Source organism: Myotis myotis, unplaced genomic scaffold (genome assembly GCF_014108235.1).
Source record: "Myotis myotis isolate mMyoMyo1 unplaced genomic scaffold, mMyoMyo1.p scaffold_m19_p_9, whole genome shotgun sequence".
NCBI classification, from domain to species: Eukaryota; Metazoa; Chordata; class Mammalia; order Chiroptera; family Vespertilionidae; genus Myotis; species Myotis myotis.
This window is the reverse complement of record NW_023416401.1, coordinates 57080449-57097987: the sequence shown is the minus strand read 5'-3', so window position 1 is coordinate 57097987 and position 17539 is coordinate 57080449. Positions and strand designations below refer to the sequence as shown.

Here is a 17539-nt window from a genome sequence, read left to right as displayed (position 1 = left end):
ACTCAAGGGGCCAAAGAGCTGCAGTTTGCAGACCACGGATCTATACTGATAAAAGGGTAATATGCTAATTAGACCGGACATTCATCCGGACGTCCTTCCGGAAAAAGCCATGGTGGCGGGGGCTGAGGCAGAGGCAGTTAGGGGTGATCAGGCTGGCGGGGGAGGTCAGTTAGGGACACCAGGCTGGCAGGGGAGGGCAGTTCAGGGCAATCAGGCTGGCAGACAGAGGCAGTTAGGAGCAATCAGGCAGGCAGGCAGGCAGAGAGGCTAGGGGCGATCAGGCAGGCAGGTGAGCGGTAAGGAGCCAGTGGTCCTGGATTGCAAGAGGGATGTCCGACTGCCAGGTTAGGTCCGATCCCAGAAGTCGGACATCCCCTGAGGGGTCCTGGATTGGAGAGGGTGCAGGCCATGCTGAGGGACCCCTCCCTTCCATGCACGAATTTCATGCACCGGGCCTCTAGTATTTTATAAGATGAAAATGAGTAAAGGTGATAAGTCTATGCTTAATGTGATTTAATCTGAGAGTTGACAGTAGTATGTTGATTAAAAAGAAAGTTAGGGTATAAACTATGTCTCTCCACTAGGTGCAAAGGTTCTTTTAGCCTCCTACAACTCTACATCTTTGTGTTCTTTTTTAACAAAAAATATATTTTATTGATTTTTTACAGAGAGGAAGGGAGAGGAATAGAGAGTTAGAAATATCGATGAGAGAGAAACATCGATCAGCTGCCTCTTGCACACCCCCTCCTGGGGATGTGCCTGCAACCAAGGTACATGCCCTTGACTGGAATTGAACCTGGGACCCTTCAGTCCGCAGGCCGACGCTTTATCCACTGAGCCAAACCAGTCAGGGCAACTCTACATCTTTTTCCACAATCTTCCTCATTTCCTCCAATCCATTGTTTCTATTCAGGTATATAATATGTTATTAAAGTAAAAGCTTATTATTATTTATGTTTACTTTCACTCGATAATTAGACAGCCATGTAGTCTATTTTCAAAATATGCTTATAAAGTATAAAACTTACCTCTGGCAATAATGACAGCTCTCTGTACTACTGAAGGGAGTGGGGAAAGAGTCATGGCTTAATAAATATCTCTCCATAATCCTGGGGTTATGAAAGCAGCTCTGACTCCTGTCCTCAGTTAGCAAGTGGAAAGTTCTATTGTTACTCCTGTTACCCCTTAACAGGACTCTACCTGGATGTCTTACATCTAAGCAATCCCGGCCCTTGAATCTGAATAGGAATTTTCAAAGCTGACATTTCAAAAAAGGACTCACATTATAGCCATGAAGTTAGCTGCAAACCCCTTGAAATAATCTTTTCCTTACACAGCACCGGGAAAGCTATAGTGGACACTCAATAAAAATTTAATAATATGTTATTAGGTTTTTATTGAGTGTCTGTTCAATATAGCTCATATCAAGTCTAGTAGGAGAGAGAGGCCTGAAATAGGTGAAAATGATAGCATATCTCCTCTGCCTATATTAAAGGAGCCAAATGTTAGAAGTAGAAGTTTTATATCTCCAGAGTCAAGGCTCAATATTATTGTTTTCTAAGGCTTTTCTATTATTTGATTCTCATGCCTAAATCTTTATAATAACTTTTTCCTCTAATCATAAAAATAATATATGACCTGAATGTTCACAGCAGCATTATTCATAACAGCCAACTGCCAGGAGCCGGTCCATCCTTGCTGTTTCAAGGGACCTGGCATATTATGGCATACTGTTCTTAATATGTTTGCTCACCTTCTTGGCACTATGTGTTTTAACCAAGGTCACCTCTCTGAGAAAGGTTGTTTCCCCAGGTAGGGATTTTCCCCTGAAGTTAGGGAGGGAATAAAACCCCTTAACTAAGTGCCAGGCGGGTAATTAATCACTTTAACTATGAATAATCATGCTTAAGCTACATAATCTTTACTCCCTGGAATGGAGATAAGAAACGCCCTAACCTTTGGAATAGAGATTGATAGGATTGAATCAACTGGTATAAATACAGATGTAACAAGACAACAGGACACAGAACCTAGAGACAGAACCGAGAGACAGAACCTAGCGAGAGAACATGGCAAAAGATCCTGGACAGAAACTGGCCACAGAACCTAGAGACAGAACCTAGCAAGAGAACACGGACACAGAACCTGGCTGGAGATGCTAACCAGAACTTTGCCAGAGATCCTGACCAGAACTTGGCTAGAGATCCTGGCTAGGCTGCTGATTAACTGAACGCTGCCTCTGTGTCGTTCCTTCTTCGCTGACTCCGTCCACACCTTTGGGGACCCCGAGACCTGCTGGGGTTGGACCCCAGCAGCCAACAAGTGTAAATAATCGCAATGTCCATCAACTAATGAATACACAAACAATGTCCACACAATAAAACATTATCCAGTCATAAAGATGAAGTGGTGGTACATGTTGTAACATAGATATATCTTGAAAACATGTTAATTGAAGGAAGCCAATAACAAAGACCACATATTAAACAATTCCATTTATATGAAATGACCAGAATAGGCAAATCCATAGAGATAAAAAGTAGCTCCAAGGCCTTAGGGCAGAAAGAACTGGAGAGTGATTGATATTAGGTATGGGATTTCTTTTGGAGGTGATGAAAACATTCTGGAATTAGACAATGGTATAGTTGTATAGTCTGGTGAATAGTCTAAAAACCATAAATTGTATACTTTTAAAGCGTTTATTTTATGGCATGTGAATTATATCTCAATTTGAAAAATTCACTGAAAAAAATACAAACAATACTAAAAACTGTAATGAAGAAAATAACACTCACTCAAAATCCCTACACCTAGAAAGAATCACATTTTGGTGACCATTCTTCATGATTTTCTCAGATCTCTAGCTGGGTGGCAAATACACACACACACACACACACACACACACACTCTTATACATATAATATACATATAAATTATAGCCAAAGGTACATTCATAGACAGACACACACACACTTCATATTTTGTATAGTTCCAATATGCAGTTTAACAATAGCCCTAGCAAAACAGTTCAAATTTCAAATTTCAGTTGACAAGGTATATTAACTGTGAGTAACTGTATAAACTAAAAACTTCAGCCCATAAATCATTATATAAATAATAGCTGTGCATCATGATCAGTGATCAATCATGTCACTTCTTTGTCTGTCGGTGATTGGTCAGGGCACATATGTTATCCAATTCATGCAGACAACAAAACATATACCAATTTATGCTTCTTTATCTCCCAGTGGTAAACCCACACAACATTTTATACACAGACAAATGAAAGAGGGAATCATCAGGAAAAAAAAAGATGAAGGTCCAACAAATAAGTAAAAAGTGACAGTGCTGAAAATGAAATTAAAATAAGAGTGTCAAGAGCTGCTTGTGTCGCCCACCCCCATCCAAGGAACAGCAGCCTCCTGATCACCACACCCTCTGTCTGAGGAACAGCAGCTGTGTGTGAAGCCTCCCCCCACCACCCAGAGGAGCCACCACAACTGTGAACAGCACCCACCAGAGGAGTTGCTACCAACTGAGGAGCAGCCGTTACAACCACCCGAGGAGCAACCACAGCCCGAGGAGCCACTGCCACCCAAGGAGCAGCCACTGAACGACTCAACATCTAGATATGGCGGTACGATCAAACATGGGTAGACAAAGAAACCCCCAAAGGAAAGAAAAGGAGGACTCGCCAGAAAAGCAGCTAAGTGATACAGAGGCATGCAACATGACAGAAAAAGAATTCAGATTAAGGGTCCTAGAGTGCATAAACCGGATGGAAGAAAAAATCAACAACTTATGCAAGAAGCAAGAAGAAACCGATGAAAAAAATCAATAAATTATGTAAGAACCAAGAAGAAATGAAGAGTGATATAGCTGCAATAAAAAACACCATTGAGCCGAAACCGGTTTGGCTCAGTGGATAGAGCGTCGGCCTGCGGACTGAAAGGTCCCAGGTTCAATTCCGGTCAAGGGCATGTACCTGGGTTGCGGGCATATCCCCAGTGGGAGATGTGCAGGAGGCAGCTGATCGATGTTTCTCTCTCATCGATGTTTCTAACTCTCTATCTCTCTCCCTTCCTCTCTGTAAAAAATCAATAAAAAAAAAATGTTTAAAAAAAAAACAAAACACCATTGAAAGTTTCAACAGTAGACTAGGAGAAGCAGAGGAAAAAATTAGCGAATTAGAAGACAGGGAAACAAAACACACCCAAACTGAACAGGAATTGGAGAAAAAAATTAAAAGACAGGAGGAGAGCCTAAGGGAGCTATGGGACAACATGAAACGAAACACCATACGAATAATAGGGGTGCCAGAACAACAGAAAGAGGAACAAGGGTTAGAAAACCTATTTGAAGAAATAATACCAGAAAACTTCCGAGAGGTGGGGAAGAAAAAAATCACACAAGCACAGAGAGTCCCAAACAAGGTGAACCCGAAAAGACCCACACCAAGACACATCATAATTACCATGGCAAATGTTCAGGACAAAGAGAGAATCTTAAAGGCTGCAAGAGAGAGACAGAAAGTTACATTCAAGGGATCTTCCATTAGATTACCAAATGATTTCTCAACAGAAACACATCAGGCCAGAAAAGAATGGACAGAAATTTACAAAGTGATGCAAAGCAAAGGACTGAATCCAAGAATACTCTATCCAGCAAGGCTATCATTCAAAATTGAAGGGGAAATAAGAAGCTTCACAGAGAAAAAAAGGCTAAGGGAGTTTATCACCACCAAGACAGCAATGCAAGAAATGCTAAAGGGACTGGTGTAAAAAGAAGAAATAAAAAGCTCAGAAAGAAAACAGCCACACAAAAAAAGAAATGGCTACAAACAAGTACCTTTCAATAATAACTTTAAACGTAAACGGACTAAATGCTCCAACCAAAAGTCATCGAGTGGCTGAATGGATAAAAAAAAATGACCCATACATTTGCTGTCTACAAGAGACCCACCTCAGAAGAAGGGACTCACACAGACTGAAAGTGAAGGGATGGAAAAATATCTTTCAGGCAAATGGAAAGGAAAAAAAAAGCTGGGGTAGGAATACTTAAATCAGACAAAATAGACCTCAAAGTGAAGGCCATAACAAGAGATAAGGAAGGTCATTTCATAATACTAAAGGGATCAATACAACAAGAGGATATAACCCTGATAAACATATATGCACCCAATGCAGGAGCACCCAAATACATAAAAAAACTCCTGGAAGATATCAAAGGAGAGATCGACAACAATATAATCATAGTAGGGGACTTTAATACACCACTGACATCACCTCATAAATCCTCTAGACAAACAATCAGCAAAGAAACAGCAATCCTAAATGACTCACTAGATCAGATGGACTTAATTGACATCTTCAGAACACTTCACCCCAAAGCCACGGAATGTACATTCTTCTCAAGGGCTCATGGGACATATTAAAAAACAGACCAGACACGGGTCACAAACAAAGTCTCCCCAAATTCAAGAAGACTGAAATCATACCAAGCATCTTCTCAGACCACGATGGCATAATATTAGAAATAAACTACAATAAAAACAACCCAAAATACTCAAACACTTGGAAGCTGAATAGCATGTTATTAAATATTGATTGGGTTACCAATGAGATCAGAGAAGAAATTAAAAACATCCTGGAAACTAATGACAATGAAAACACAACAATCCAAAACCTATGGGACACAAAGAAAGCAATCCTGAGAGGGAAGTTTATAGCTCTATAGGCCTATCTCAAAAATCAAGAAAAAATGATAGTAAATCATCTAACTCTACAACTCAAAGAATTAGAAAGAGAGCAACAAGAAAAGCCCAGAGTGAGCAGAAGGAAGGAGATAACAAAGATTAGAGCAGAAATAAATGACATAGAGACCAAAAAAACAATACAGAAAATCAATGAAACCAAGAGCTGGTTCTTTGAAAGGATAAACAAGATTGACAAACCTCTAGCCAGGCTTACCAAGAAGCAAAGAGAGAGGACCCAAATAAACAAAAACAGAAATGATAAAGGCGAAATAACAACAGACCCCACAGAAATACAAATGATTGTTAAACAATACTATGGACAACTCTATTCCAACAAATTAGACAACCTGGAGTAAATGGACATATTCCTAGAAAAATACAACATTCCAAAACTCAATCAGGAAGAATCTAAAAATCTCAACAGGCCAATAACTATGGAAGAAATTGAAGCAGTCATCAAAATGCTTCCAGCAAACAAAAGCCCAGGACCAGACGGCTTCACAGGGGAGTTTTACCAAACATTCGAGGAAGAACTAAAACCTATCCTCCTCAGACTACTACAAAAAATCCAAGAGGAAGGAACACTTCCAAGCTCATTCTATGAAGCCAGCATCACCCTAATACCAAAACCAGGTAAAGACAACGCGAAGAAAGAGAATTACAGGACAATATCCCTCATGAACATAGATGCCAAAATCTTAGCAAATCGGATCCAGCAGTACATCAGAAAGATCATACACCATGACCAAGTAGGATTTATCCCAGGGATGCAGGATGGTAAAATATCTGCAAATCAATAAACGTGATACCTCTCATAAACAAATTGAAAGAAAAAAACCACATAGTCATATCAATTGATGCAGAAAAAGCATTTGACAAAATCCAACACCCATTTTTGATAAAAACTCTCAGCAAGGTGGGAATAGAAGGATCATACCTCAACATAATAAAAGCCATATATGACAAGCCCACAGCCAGCATCATACTCAATGGACAAAAACTAACACCATTTCCCCTAAGAACAGGAAGGAACAAGACAGGGATGCCCACTCTCACCACTCCTGTTCAACATAGTACTGGAAGTATTAGCCATTGCAATTAGACAAGAAGAAGAAATAAAAGGCATTCAAATTGGAAAAGAAGAAGTAAAACTGTCCTTATTTGCAGATGACATATTATACATAAAAAACCCTAAAGACTCCATCAAAAAACTATTAGACTTAATAAATGAATTCGGCAATGTAGCAGGATACAAAATTAACGCCAAGAAATCTATGGCATTTCTATACACTAATAGTGAACTTACAGAAAGAGAGACTAAAAAAACAATCCCATTTACCATTGCACCAAAAAAATTAAGCTACCTAGGAATAAACTTAACTAAGGAGGTAAAAGACCTCTACTCAGAAAACTACAGGACGTTGAAAAAAGAGATAGAGGAAGACATAAACAGATGGAAGAACATACCATGTTCTTGGATTGGTAGAATCAACATCATTAAAATGACCATACTACCCAAAGCAATCTAAAAATTCAACGCACTTTCCTTTAAAATACCAACGGCATATTTCACAGGCCGAGAAAGAACTCTCCAAAAATTCATCTGGAATAAAAAAAGACCCCGAATAGCTGCAGTGATCCTGAGAAAGAACAAAGTAGGTGTGATCTCAATACCAGATATCAAGCTGTATTACAAAGCCACTGTTCTCAAAACTGCCTGGTATTGGCACAAGAACAGACATATAGATCAATGGAATAGAACAGAGAGTCCAGAAATTGGCCCGAACCAATATGCTCAATTAATATTTGACAAAGGAGGCAAGAACATACAATGGAGTCAAGATAGTCTCTTCAATAAATTGTGCAGGGAAAATTGGACGGATACATGCAAGAAAATGAAACTAGACCACCAACTTACACCATACACAAAAATAAACCAAAATGGATAAAAGACTTAAATGTACGACGGGAAACCATAAAAATACTAGAAGAATCCAAAGGCAACAAAATCTCAGACACATGCCGAAGCAATTTCTTCACCGATACAGCTCCTAGGGCATTGGAAACTAAAGAGAAAATAAACAAATGGGACTACATCAAAATAAAAAGCTTCTGCACAGCAAAAGAAACCATCAACAAAACAACAAGAAAGCCCACTGCATGGGAAAACATATTTACCAATGTTATATCTGATAAGGGCCTAATATCCAAAATTAATAGGGAACTCATACAACTTAACAAAAGGAAGATAAACAATCCAATCAAAAAATGGACAAAGGACCTAAATAGATACCTTTCAAAAGAGGACATTCAGAAAGCCAAGAGACATACGAAAACTTGCTCAAAGTCACTAATCATCCGAGAGATGCAAATCAAAACAATAAAGAGGTACCATCTCACACCTGTCACAATGGCTATCATCAACAAATCCACAAACGACAAGTGCTGGAGAGGATGTGGAGAAAACGGAACACTCGTGCACTGCTGGTGGGAATGCAGACTGGTGCAGCCACTATGGAAGACAGTATGGAGTTTCCTCAAAAAACTACAAATGGAACTCCCATTTGACCCTGTGATCCCACTTCTAGGAATATATCCCAAGAAACCAGAAACACCAATCAGAAAGGATATATGCACCCATATGTTCATCGCAGCACAATTCATCATAGCTAAGATCTGGAAACAGCCTAAGTGCCTATCAGTAGATGAATGGATTAGAAAACTGTGGTACATCTACACGATGGAATACTATGCTGCTGTAAAAAAGAAGGAACTCTTACCATTTGCAACGGCATGGATGGAACTGGAGAGCATTATGCTAAGTGAAATAAGCCAGTCAATGAAGGAAAAACACCACATGATCTCACTCACTCATGGATAATAAAGACCATTATAAACTTATGAACAAAAATAGATACAGAGGCAGAGCTGCCTTGAACAGACTGTCAAAGTACAGCGGGAAAGCCGGGGAGGGTTGAAGGGCGGGAGGGGGGCGGTAAGAGATCAACCGAAGGACTTGTATGCATGCATACAAGCATAACCAATGGACATGAGACACTGGTGGGTAGGGGAGGCCGGGGGATTGTTAAGGGCGGGGAAAAAAGGAGACATATGTAATACTTTTTGTAATACTTTATGCAATAAAACAATTAAAAAATAATAATAGAATAAAACAGCAAGGTGCCAAAAGTAAAAAAAAAAATAAATAAAATAAATAAAAATAAAATAAGAGTGTCAATAAAGTTATAGAAGAAAAGCTGACTCTGGGAATATTGTTGACACTGCCACTGTTCAAGAGATTTACGTATATAGCTAGAAGTACTTTGTAAAGATGAAACTTATGGGTATAAAAGAAATGTTTTTGTGACAAAAAAGATGATACCCAACAGGAAGTAATGATGGCAAAAATTTAACATCAGAGAAACTCAGATATTTCACAGCTTTGAAAGCACAAAGAATAAAATGTTGAAAGCTGGGAGCATTTGATATCTTGCTTCTTGGCACTGTCTTCAGTTTCAGCTCAAATAAACTATTACAAAAATTCTCAAAAGTAAATAAGTAAATAAAATGTTGAAAACTGATCCAATATGAGTTTAAAAGACACAAAATAGATGCTCTACTCAGTAGGAGAAGGGAGCAAACACTGTTTAAATTATTTTCTGTAAGTTTAAAAAAAAGACAAATAAAACACTTTTATTCTCAATGTTTTTAATATTTTAAATTATACCATACTAAGTAAATATTTTTTACTTGTTCATTTCTCTAATCAAATAATTGATAGAGAACTTATAAAACAATCCTTGCCCCGACCAGTTTGGCTCAGTGGATAGAGCGTTGGCCTGTGGACCCAAGGGTCCCAGGTTCGATTCCGGTCAAGGGCATGTACCTTGGTTGTGGGCACATCCCCAGTAAGGGGCATGCAGGAGGCAGCTGATCGATGTTTCTCTCTCATCGATTTTTCTGACTATCTCTCTCCCTTCCTCTCTGTAAAAAATCAATAAAATATATTTTAAAAAAAATTCTAGTTATTCCTCTTGTTTATGAGTATTATTTTATATGCACAGCTTGCACATTTTTATAAACTTGCACTACATGTATAGCAAAGCACATGCATGAATGCATGCATCCACACACATATAAAAAACTATACTTCAAAAATGGATCTTGAGCTATTTTACTATACACTGAATACTTTGTTCATCTGAGGTTTGTTCAGAGATATTCTGTAGTCAAAAGATTTTCTTAACTGATTTAAGAAAAAATAAAGCAAGAGCTACATAATCCAGAAAATGTACACATCAGTATGCTATATCACAAGAAAAAATAAGGAAAAATGCACTAAAATCTTCCTATTAGTAAGGTTCAAATGAACTATTTTAAGAGCTTAGTATAAATAAGTCAGTCATTAGATAAACTTTAGCTTCCCAATGAGTTCTCTGCTCTGCTTTAAATATTTCTCTCTCAAAGAGACATGCATAGACAGAGAGAGAATATAACTTTTGTCACACTTAAAAATTAGGTAGTTAGCTTATAAAGAAATAGTTTTCCACCATCATTTAGAAAAGGTGTGTGTTTATTAAAAGGCCAAGATATATTTTCACAATAATTGACACTGAATTATGAAAAATAATTATATTCAAAATCAGATTGGAAATCTTATTACTTTAAAAAGTATAGAAAGAGCCACACTACGAGGTTGATGTAAGCATTAATCCTTCTTTAAAATCCTGATGAAAAAATAAAAAATATATTAATAAGACTTGACATTTTCTCTGAAAAAAATTATTTGTTATTTTTCATTGTTTTACTAATGTTGAACCTACCCCTTCGAAGACTTCCACTGTCTGTCCGAACTTCTTTGACCCTTGGATGCATTAGAGGAGACATTGGCATCATGGGAAGATGACCCTGTACATTTCCCCCATTTCCTGTTTCAAAGTTATTTGGAAATATAACCTGTTGAAAACAAAAGCCGTTTGCTTTACATACAGATAAACCTACTGATGAAAACTTGTAACAGAAAAAATGAGAAAGATCTTAACTTCTTTAACTATGTAATTTCTCTTTCCTTTTTTCTTCACAAAATTGCTCAATAGTTAATATTGTTAAATTGTGTGTAGAATTAATCACATTTAATCTTATCATCTATCTATGTAAGTTTACTGACAATTAGAAGTAAACCTGTGAGATAGGCACTATCACTCTCCACCTAGGGATGAGAAAAATGAGGCTCAAAATGTGATTACCTAAGGGCACACTGCTACAAAGTAATAGAGCAAGAGCATTAACTCAAATCCATTTCTTTCAAATTCATAACTTTTCTTTTTACTTTCCCAATGGATTCTATAATGGAAATATTGATGAACACTAAAGATTGCCCCATTAATCACAGTGTTGCAAAAGACAAAAGATACATGGAAGAGAGATTTTCAAGGAAACATTTTCTTTTAAGTTCTTCCTGGTTTTGGACAGTTCCTTCAGTAGTTTGGGATTAGGGAAAAGACCATCAAACCTCAGAGGGAAGGCAGGGGAATGGGCGGGCGGGGGGGTGTGGGGGGGTGTGGGGGGGGAGGCGAGGCGTAAAAGATCAACCAAAGGACTTGTATGCATGCATATAAGCATAACCAATGGACAAAGACAGCAGGGGGGTGAGGGCATGTGTGTGTGTGTGTGTGGGGGGGGGAAGTGGCCAGAGAGAGGTCAATGGGGGAAAAAGGAGACACATGTAATACTTTAAACAATAAAGAGCTTAATTTTTTAGAAAAGATTAAATAAGGAGACACAGAAAAGCAAAGAATAAAAAGATAGGAGTTACAAAAGAATAACAGAGATGGAAGAAAAATCTCAATTTCTCACATGATACAAAAATGTTAAATGTGTTATTTGTATGTATTAGTCACAAAGATTTAGCTTTTTATTCTAAATACTATTAACAAGAAGTATTTAATTCTTTACATGGACATTTGAAAAATTAAAAATGATGAAATTAATGGTGTATTAGATATACCAAAAGCAGAAGCAACAATAGAAAAAAAACTGGACATCATCAAAATTAACTTTTGTATTCCAGTGGATTTCATCAAGAAAGTTAAGAAGACAACTAAAAGAATGGGAAAAAGTTTTGCAAATCTTATGTTGGATATGGGAGTTCTATCTTCAATATATAAAGAATTCCTATAACTCAATAATAAAAAGATAAATAACCCAATTTAAAAATGGGCAAAGGATCTGAATAGATATTTCTCCAAGGAAGATATAACATGGTTAATAAACACCTGAAAAGATATTGGACATCATTAGCCATCATAAGAATGCAAATAAAAACCATATCATTTCATGCCTATTAGAATGGTTAGAATGAAAAAGACAGATAAGTGGGTTAGATAGGATGTGAAAAAACTGAAATCTTCATACACTGATGGTGAGAAGGTTAAATGGTGTAGCCACTTTGGAAAATAGTCTGACAGTTCAAAAGTTTAAACAGTTACTATATGGCCCAGCAATTCTACTCCTACACATATACCCAAGAAAAATAAAAATGTATGTCCACACAAAAACTTGTGCATGACTGTTCATAGCAGTAGTATTCATAACAGCCAAGAGATGGAAACAACCTAAATGTACATCAATTGATAAATGATATATCCATGCAATGGACTATTAATAAGCCATAAAAAGAAATGAATTGCTGGTAGGTAAACATGGATGAACCTTGAAAACATGCTAAGTGAAAGAAGCCAATTCACAAACAAATATGATATATTCATTGTATGATTCTATTTATATGAATTGTCCAGAATAGGCAAATGAAAGTAGATTACTGGTTGCTTAGAACTGGGGGGGAAGAAAGAGGGTAAGGAAGTGATAGCTAAAGGGCATGGTTTCTTGTTGAGGTGACAAATATATTCCAAAACTTACTGTAGTGATGCCTGCATATATCTATGCTCATACTAAAAACCATGGGCTTGTACACTTAATATGGGTGAATGTATGGTATGTGAATTTTATCTTAACTAGAGGTCCGGCGCATGAAATTCGTGCAGGGGTGTGTGTGTGTGTGTGTGTGTGTGTGTGTGTGTGTGTGTGTGTTGGATGTGTGTCCCTCAGCCCAGCCAGCACCCTCTCCAATCTGGGACCCCTCAAGGGATGTCATCCCTTTCACAATTCAGGACTGCTGGCTCCCAACCGCTCACCTGCCTGCCTGCCTGATTGCACCTAACCACTCCTCTGCCAGCCTGATCAATTCCTAACTGCTCCTCTGCTGGCCTGATTGGCCCTAACTGCCCTCCCCTGCTGGCCTGGTCGCCCCCAACTGCCCTCCCCTGCAGGCCTGGTCCCCCCCAACAGCCCTCCCCTGCAGGCCTGGTTGCCCCCAACTGCCCTCCCCAGCCGGCCATCTTGTGTTTGGGGGTGATCATCTTGTGATCAGAAACACTGGTCATCTTTGACTACATGGGGGCGGCCATCTTATGTGTTGGAGTGATGATCAATTTGCATATTACCTCTTTATTATATAGGATAAAGCTATCTATATATATAATAAGCCAGTGTCCCTAATGACCGGAACAACCAAACAACTGTTGCCATGAGGTGGCACTGACCACTTGTTGGTCCCTCCCGCCACCCGCAGGCTCTGATGGATCAGCGATGGTGAACGGGGGAATTGGGGTGGGTGGCAGGAAGACTGGGCTGGCTGTCAGGCTATTGGGATCACCAGCTCATCCCTGGCTGCTCAGGGGCTCATGCCTGTGGGAAAGTGGGCACCGGCAACTTCACCTCCATGCGCGTGTGCCGGGCCGGGCGCTGATGGAATGTGCTGCCTGCTCGGGGTCGCTCACGCCAGGGCAGGTAGGTTGCGGGCATGCCCTGCAGCCTCCATCAGTGCCTCAAGCCACAGCGGCAGTGGCGGTGGCACCCACATGAACAGCCCCGAGCAGGCAGCGTGTTCCATCAGTGGCCAGCCTGGCACATGGACATGGAGGTGAAGTTTCCAGCACCCACTTTTCCGCAGGCCTGAGCCCCGGAGTAGCTGGGGATGAGCTGATGATCTCAACGGCCTGGCAGCCCAACGGTGGAGGCAGTATTTGGCCTGGGGACTGGTGAACGGGCAGAAGATGGCCCTGATCGAGGAGGCTAGGCCTAGGGCCCCTACCCTCAAAATTTAATTATGTGCTGGGCCTCTAGTCTATAATAATAAAAGCATAACATGCTAATTAGACCAGACATCCTTCTGGACGAAGCCGAGGCTGTGAGGGAAGCCCAGGTCCCAGGTGCCTGCCGGTGGCTGGAAGGAAGCCCAGGTCCTGGGTGCCAGAAGGAAGCTGGTGCCGGCAGCTGGGGGAAGGAAGGCCCCCTCTTGCATGAATTTCATGCATCAGGCCTCTAGTTATTTTATAAAATGACAGGATTATTAGCCTTGCCCTGACTCACTTCTTCACAAGTAGGAACCTTGTTTGCAGAAGCCTGGAGAGCCTCCCACAGTGCAGAATCATGATTCCATGCTAAACTCTCCAAAATCTGTTCTTCAATGCTGTTCAGGTGTTTCACCATGTCCCTGGAAAGTCCCTCCTCTGAGCGGATCACCACCTCAATAACCTGGTAACAAGAAAATTGAGAAGATAACGCACTCTCAAGCCATCAGTTCTAGACTGGGTGGGCTTGCATGCACGAATAGCTCTGTTATTAATGACACAAAATCAAGGATATCACTGAAGTAGGTTTTTTTAAAAAAATGTATCATTGTTGTTGAAAGTTATACAGATGTACCCTTTATTGCCCATTGATCCCTTCTAGCCTGCACCTTCTCCCACCCCAAGCCTTTACCACACTTGTCTGTGTCCTTGAATTATGCATATAATTTCTTTGGCTAATGTTTTTATTGATTTTATAATTTTAGGGAGGAAGGGAGAGGGAGAGAGAGAAACATCTAAGAGAGAGAAATACTGATCAGCTGCTTCCTGCAAGCCCCTTATTGGGAATGGAGCCTGGGTATGTACCCTGACCAGCAATTGAACTGGGGACATCTCAGTGCATGGGAAAACGCTCAACCAACTAAACCACACCAGTCAGGGCTGAAAGAGTTTTTTTTGTTTTTGTTTTTTTTGTTTTTAAATTAAATCTTTATTGTTCACATTATTACATTTGTTCCTCTTTTTTCCCCCCATAACTCCCCCCCTCCCATTTCCCGCCCCACCCTCCGCCCTCACTCCCCACCCACTGTCCTCATCCATAGGTGCACGATTTTTGTCCAGTCTCTTCCTGCATCTCCCACACCCTTTTCCCCCCCAAGAATAGTCAGTCCATTCCCTTTCTATGTCCCTGATTCTATTATGATCACCAGATTATTTATTCACTTGATTCTTAGATTCACTTGTTGATAGATGCATGTTGTTCATAATTTGTATCTTTACCTTTTTCTTCTTCTTCCTCTTCTTAAAGGATACCTTTCAGCATTTCATATAATCCTGGTTTGGTGGTGATGAACTCCTTTAGCTTTTCTTTATCTGTGAAGCTCTTTATCTGACCTTCCGTTCTGAATGATAGCTTTGCTGGGTAAAGTAATCTTGGTTGTAGGTTCTTGGTATTCATCACTTTGAATATTTCTTGCCATTCCCTTCTGGCCTGCAAAGTTTCTGTTGAGAAATCAGCTGACAGTCGTATGGGTATTCCCTTGTAGGTAACTGAGTTCCTTTCTCTTGCTGCTTTTAAGATTCTCTTTGTCTTTTGCTCTTGGCATTTTAATTATGATGTGTCTTGGTGTGGTCCTCTTTGGATTCCTTTTGTATGGGGTTCTCTGTGCTTCCTGGACTTGTAAGTCTATTTCTTTCACCAGGTGGGGGAAGTTTTCTGTCATTATTTCTTCAAATAGGTTTTCAATATCTTGCTCTCTCTCATCTTCTGGCAGCCCTATAATTCTGATGTTGGTACTCTTGAAGCTGTCCCAGAGGCTCCTTACACTATCTTCGTATTTTCGTATTCGTTTTTCATTTTGCTTTTCCGGTTAGGTGTTTTTTGCTTCTTCGCATTTCGAATCTTTGACTTGATTCTTGCGCTCCTCTGGTCTGCTGTCGGGTGTCTGTATAATATTCTTTATTTCAGTCAGTGTATGCTTAATTTCTAGTTGGTTCTTTATCATGACATCGAGGGTCTCATTAGATTTCTTGAGGATCTCACCACATTTATCGGCGGTCTCACCAGTCTTTTCAAGGGCCTAAGTTTATCGGCAGCTTCTAGACAGTTCTTGAGAGACCTTAAAAGTGTGGTTTTGAGCTCTATATCTTCCATTTCTGACATTTGCATCCTGTTTCTTTGTCTCCGCATTTTTTTATCTTTTCTTGGTGCACCCCCTAATGGTCTTTGTGCGCAGTCTTGTTGTAGTTAAGCCTTGATTGTTGTAGTTAATATTCTGAAAGAGTTTTTAAGATCTTCAAAATACTTTCACATATATTTGTTTTTCATGTTTTCTTTATACATGGAAAATTAAGACAATGATAGGTGAAAACTGGGTAATAGCCCAATAATGGTAAAAGTCAGGTTTTGGGTTCCTAGCTTACTGCTATTTTGAATTCACTGCTATTTTGAATTCATATTATTCTTCCTAATAGCTCAAAAGGGGAAAATGAATAATATATTTAGAAGGAATTTTGTTTTTATATACTATAATTACATTTTAGTAAGAGTAAATATCTATGGAGGGATTGAGCAAAGAAGAAGAAAAAGAAGAGAACTCATGGACATGAACAGCAGTGAGGTGACTGCTGGGGAAAGGAGGGTGGATGGAAGAGGAAGAGGGCATAAATGGTGATGAGAAAAACAAAATTAAATTGGCTGGTGTTGCACAGTTGTTAGAGCATCGGCCTGTGCACCAAAGGGTAGAGGGTCCAATTCCCGATCAAGGGCACATACCTGGGTTGCAGGTTCAATCCCTAGCCCTGGGTCGGGGCACATGCAGGAGGCAACTGATTAATATGTTTCTCTTACATCAATGTTTCTCTCTCCCCTCCCCCCCACCTTCTAAAAAATATCCGCAGGTGAGGATTAATAAAACAAAAAAAGAGTAAATATCTAGGACAATGTAAGTATATACACAAAAGTATTAATACTGATTATCATTAGAATTTTAATGTGATTTTAATATTTACATTTTTAGATAGCATATGAAATGGTCTTGTTTTATTATCCATTCAGTCTCCATATTTTTTGATTGAAGAATTTAATCTATCTGCATTAAAGTAATTGTTGGTATTAATTATTGCTATGTATTTATTGCCATTCTATTATTCATATTTTAGAATTTTTTCTTCTTAAAAAAGACCTTTTAACATTCTTGTAATACTGGTTTGGTGGTGGTGAACTCCTTTAGCTTTTTTTTTTTGTTGGAGAATCTCTTAATCTGCCCTTCCACTCCAAATGATAACTTTGTTGGATAATCTTGGTTGTAGGTCCTAGATTTTTTTTTTAAATGTTTTTATTGATTTTTTTAAAGAGAAAGGAACAGAGAGGGATAGTTAGAAATATTGATGAGAGAGAAACATCAATTGGCTGCTTCCTGCTAGCCCCCACTGGGGATCGAGCCTGCAACCAGGACATGTGCCCTTACTGGGAATTGAACCCGTGTGACCTCTTGGTTCATGGGTTGATACACAACCACGATGCAAGCATGTAGATCCTTGCTTTTCATGACTTTGAATATTTTGTGACAATCTCTGGGCCTGCAAAGTTTCTATTTAGAAATCAGCTGACAGTCTATGGGTACTCCCTTGTGGATAACTGCTTTAAAGATTC

At 39.3% G+C, this 17539-nt stretch overlaps 1 protein-coding gene across 6 annotated transcripts in view; it reads right to left on the bottom strand.

Annotated features, from left to right (window-relative positions):
• RBL1 (RB transcriptional corepressor like 1) overlaps window positions 1-17539 on the bottom strand; it is an 87833-nt gene that overhangs the window by 28117 nt on the left and 42177 nt on the right. For all 6 annotated transcript variants that reach the window (XM_036322354.1, XM_036322353.1, XM_036322352.1 and 3 more), the window contains 2 exons: window positions 14186-14350; window positions 10579-10711 (listed from right to left, as the gene is read on the bottom strand). In XM_036322354.1, the coding sequence (XP_036178247.1) occupies window positions 10579-10711; window positions 14186-14350 (298 nt within the window). The remainder of the gene's footprint in view (window positions 1-10578; window positions 10712-14185; window positions 14351-17539) is intronic.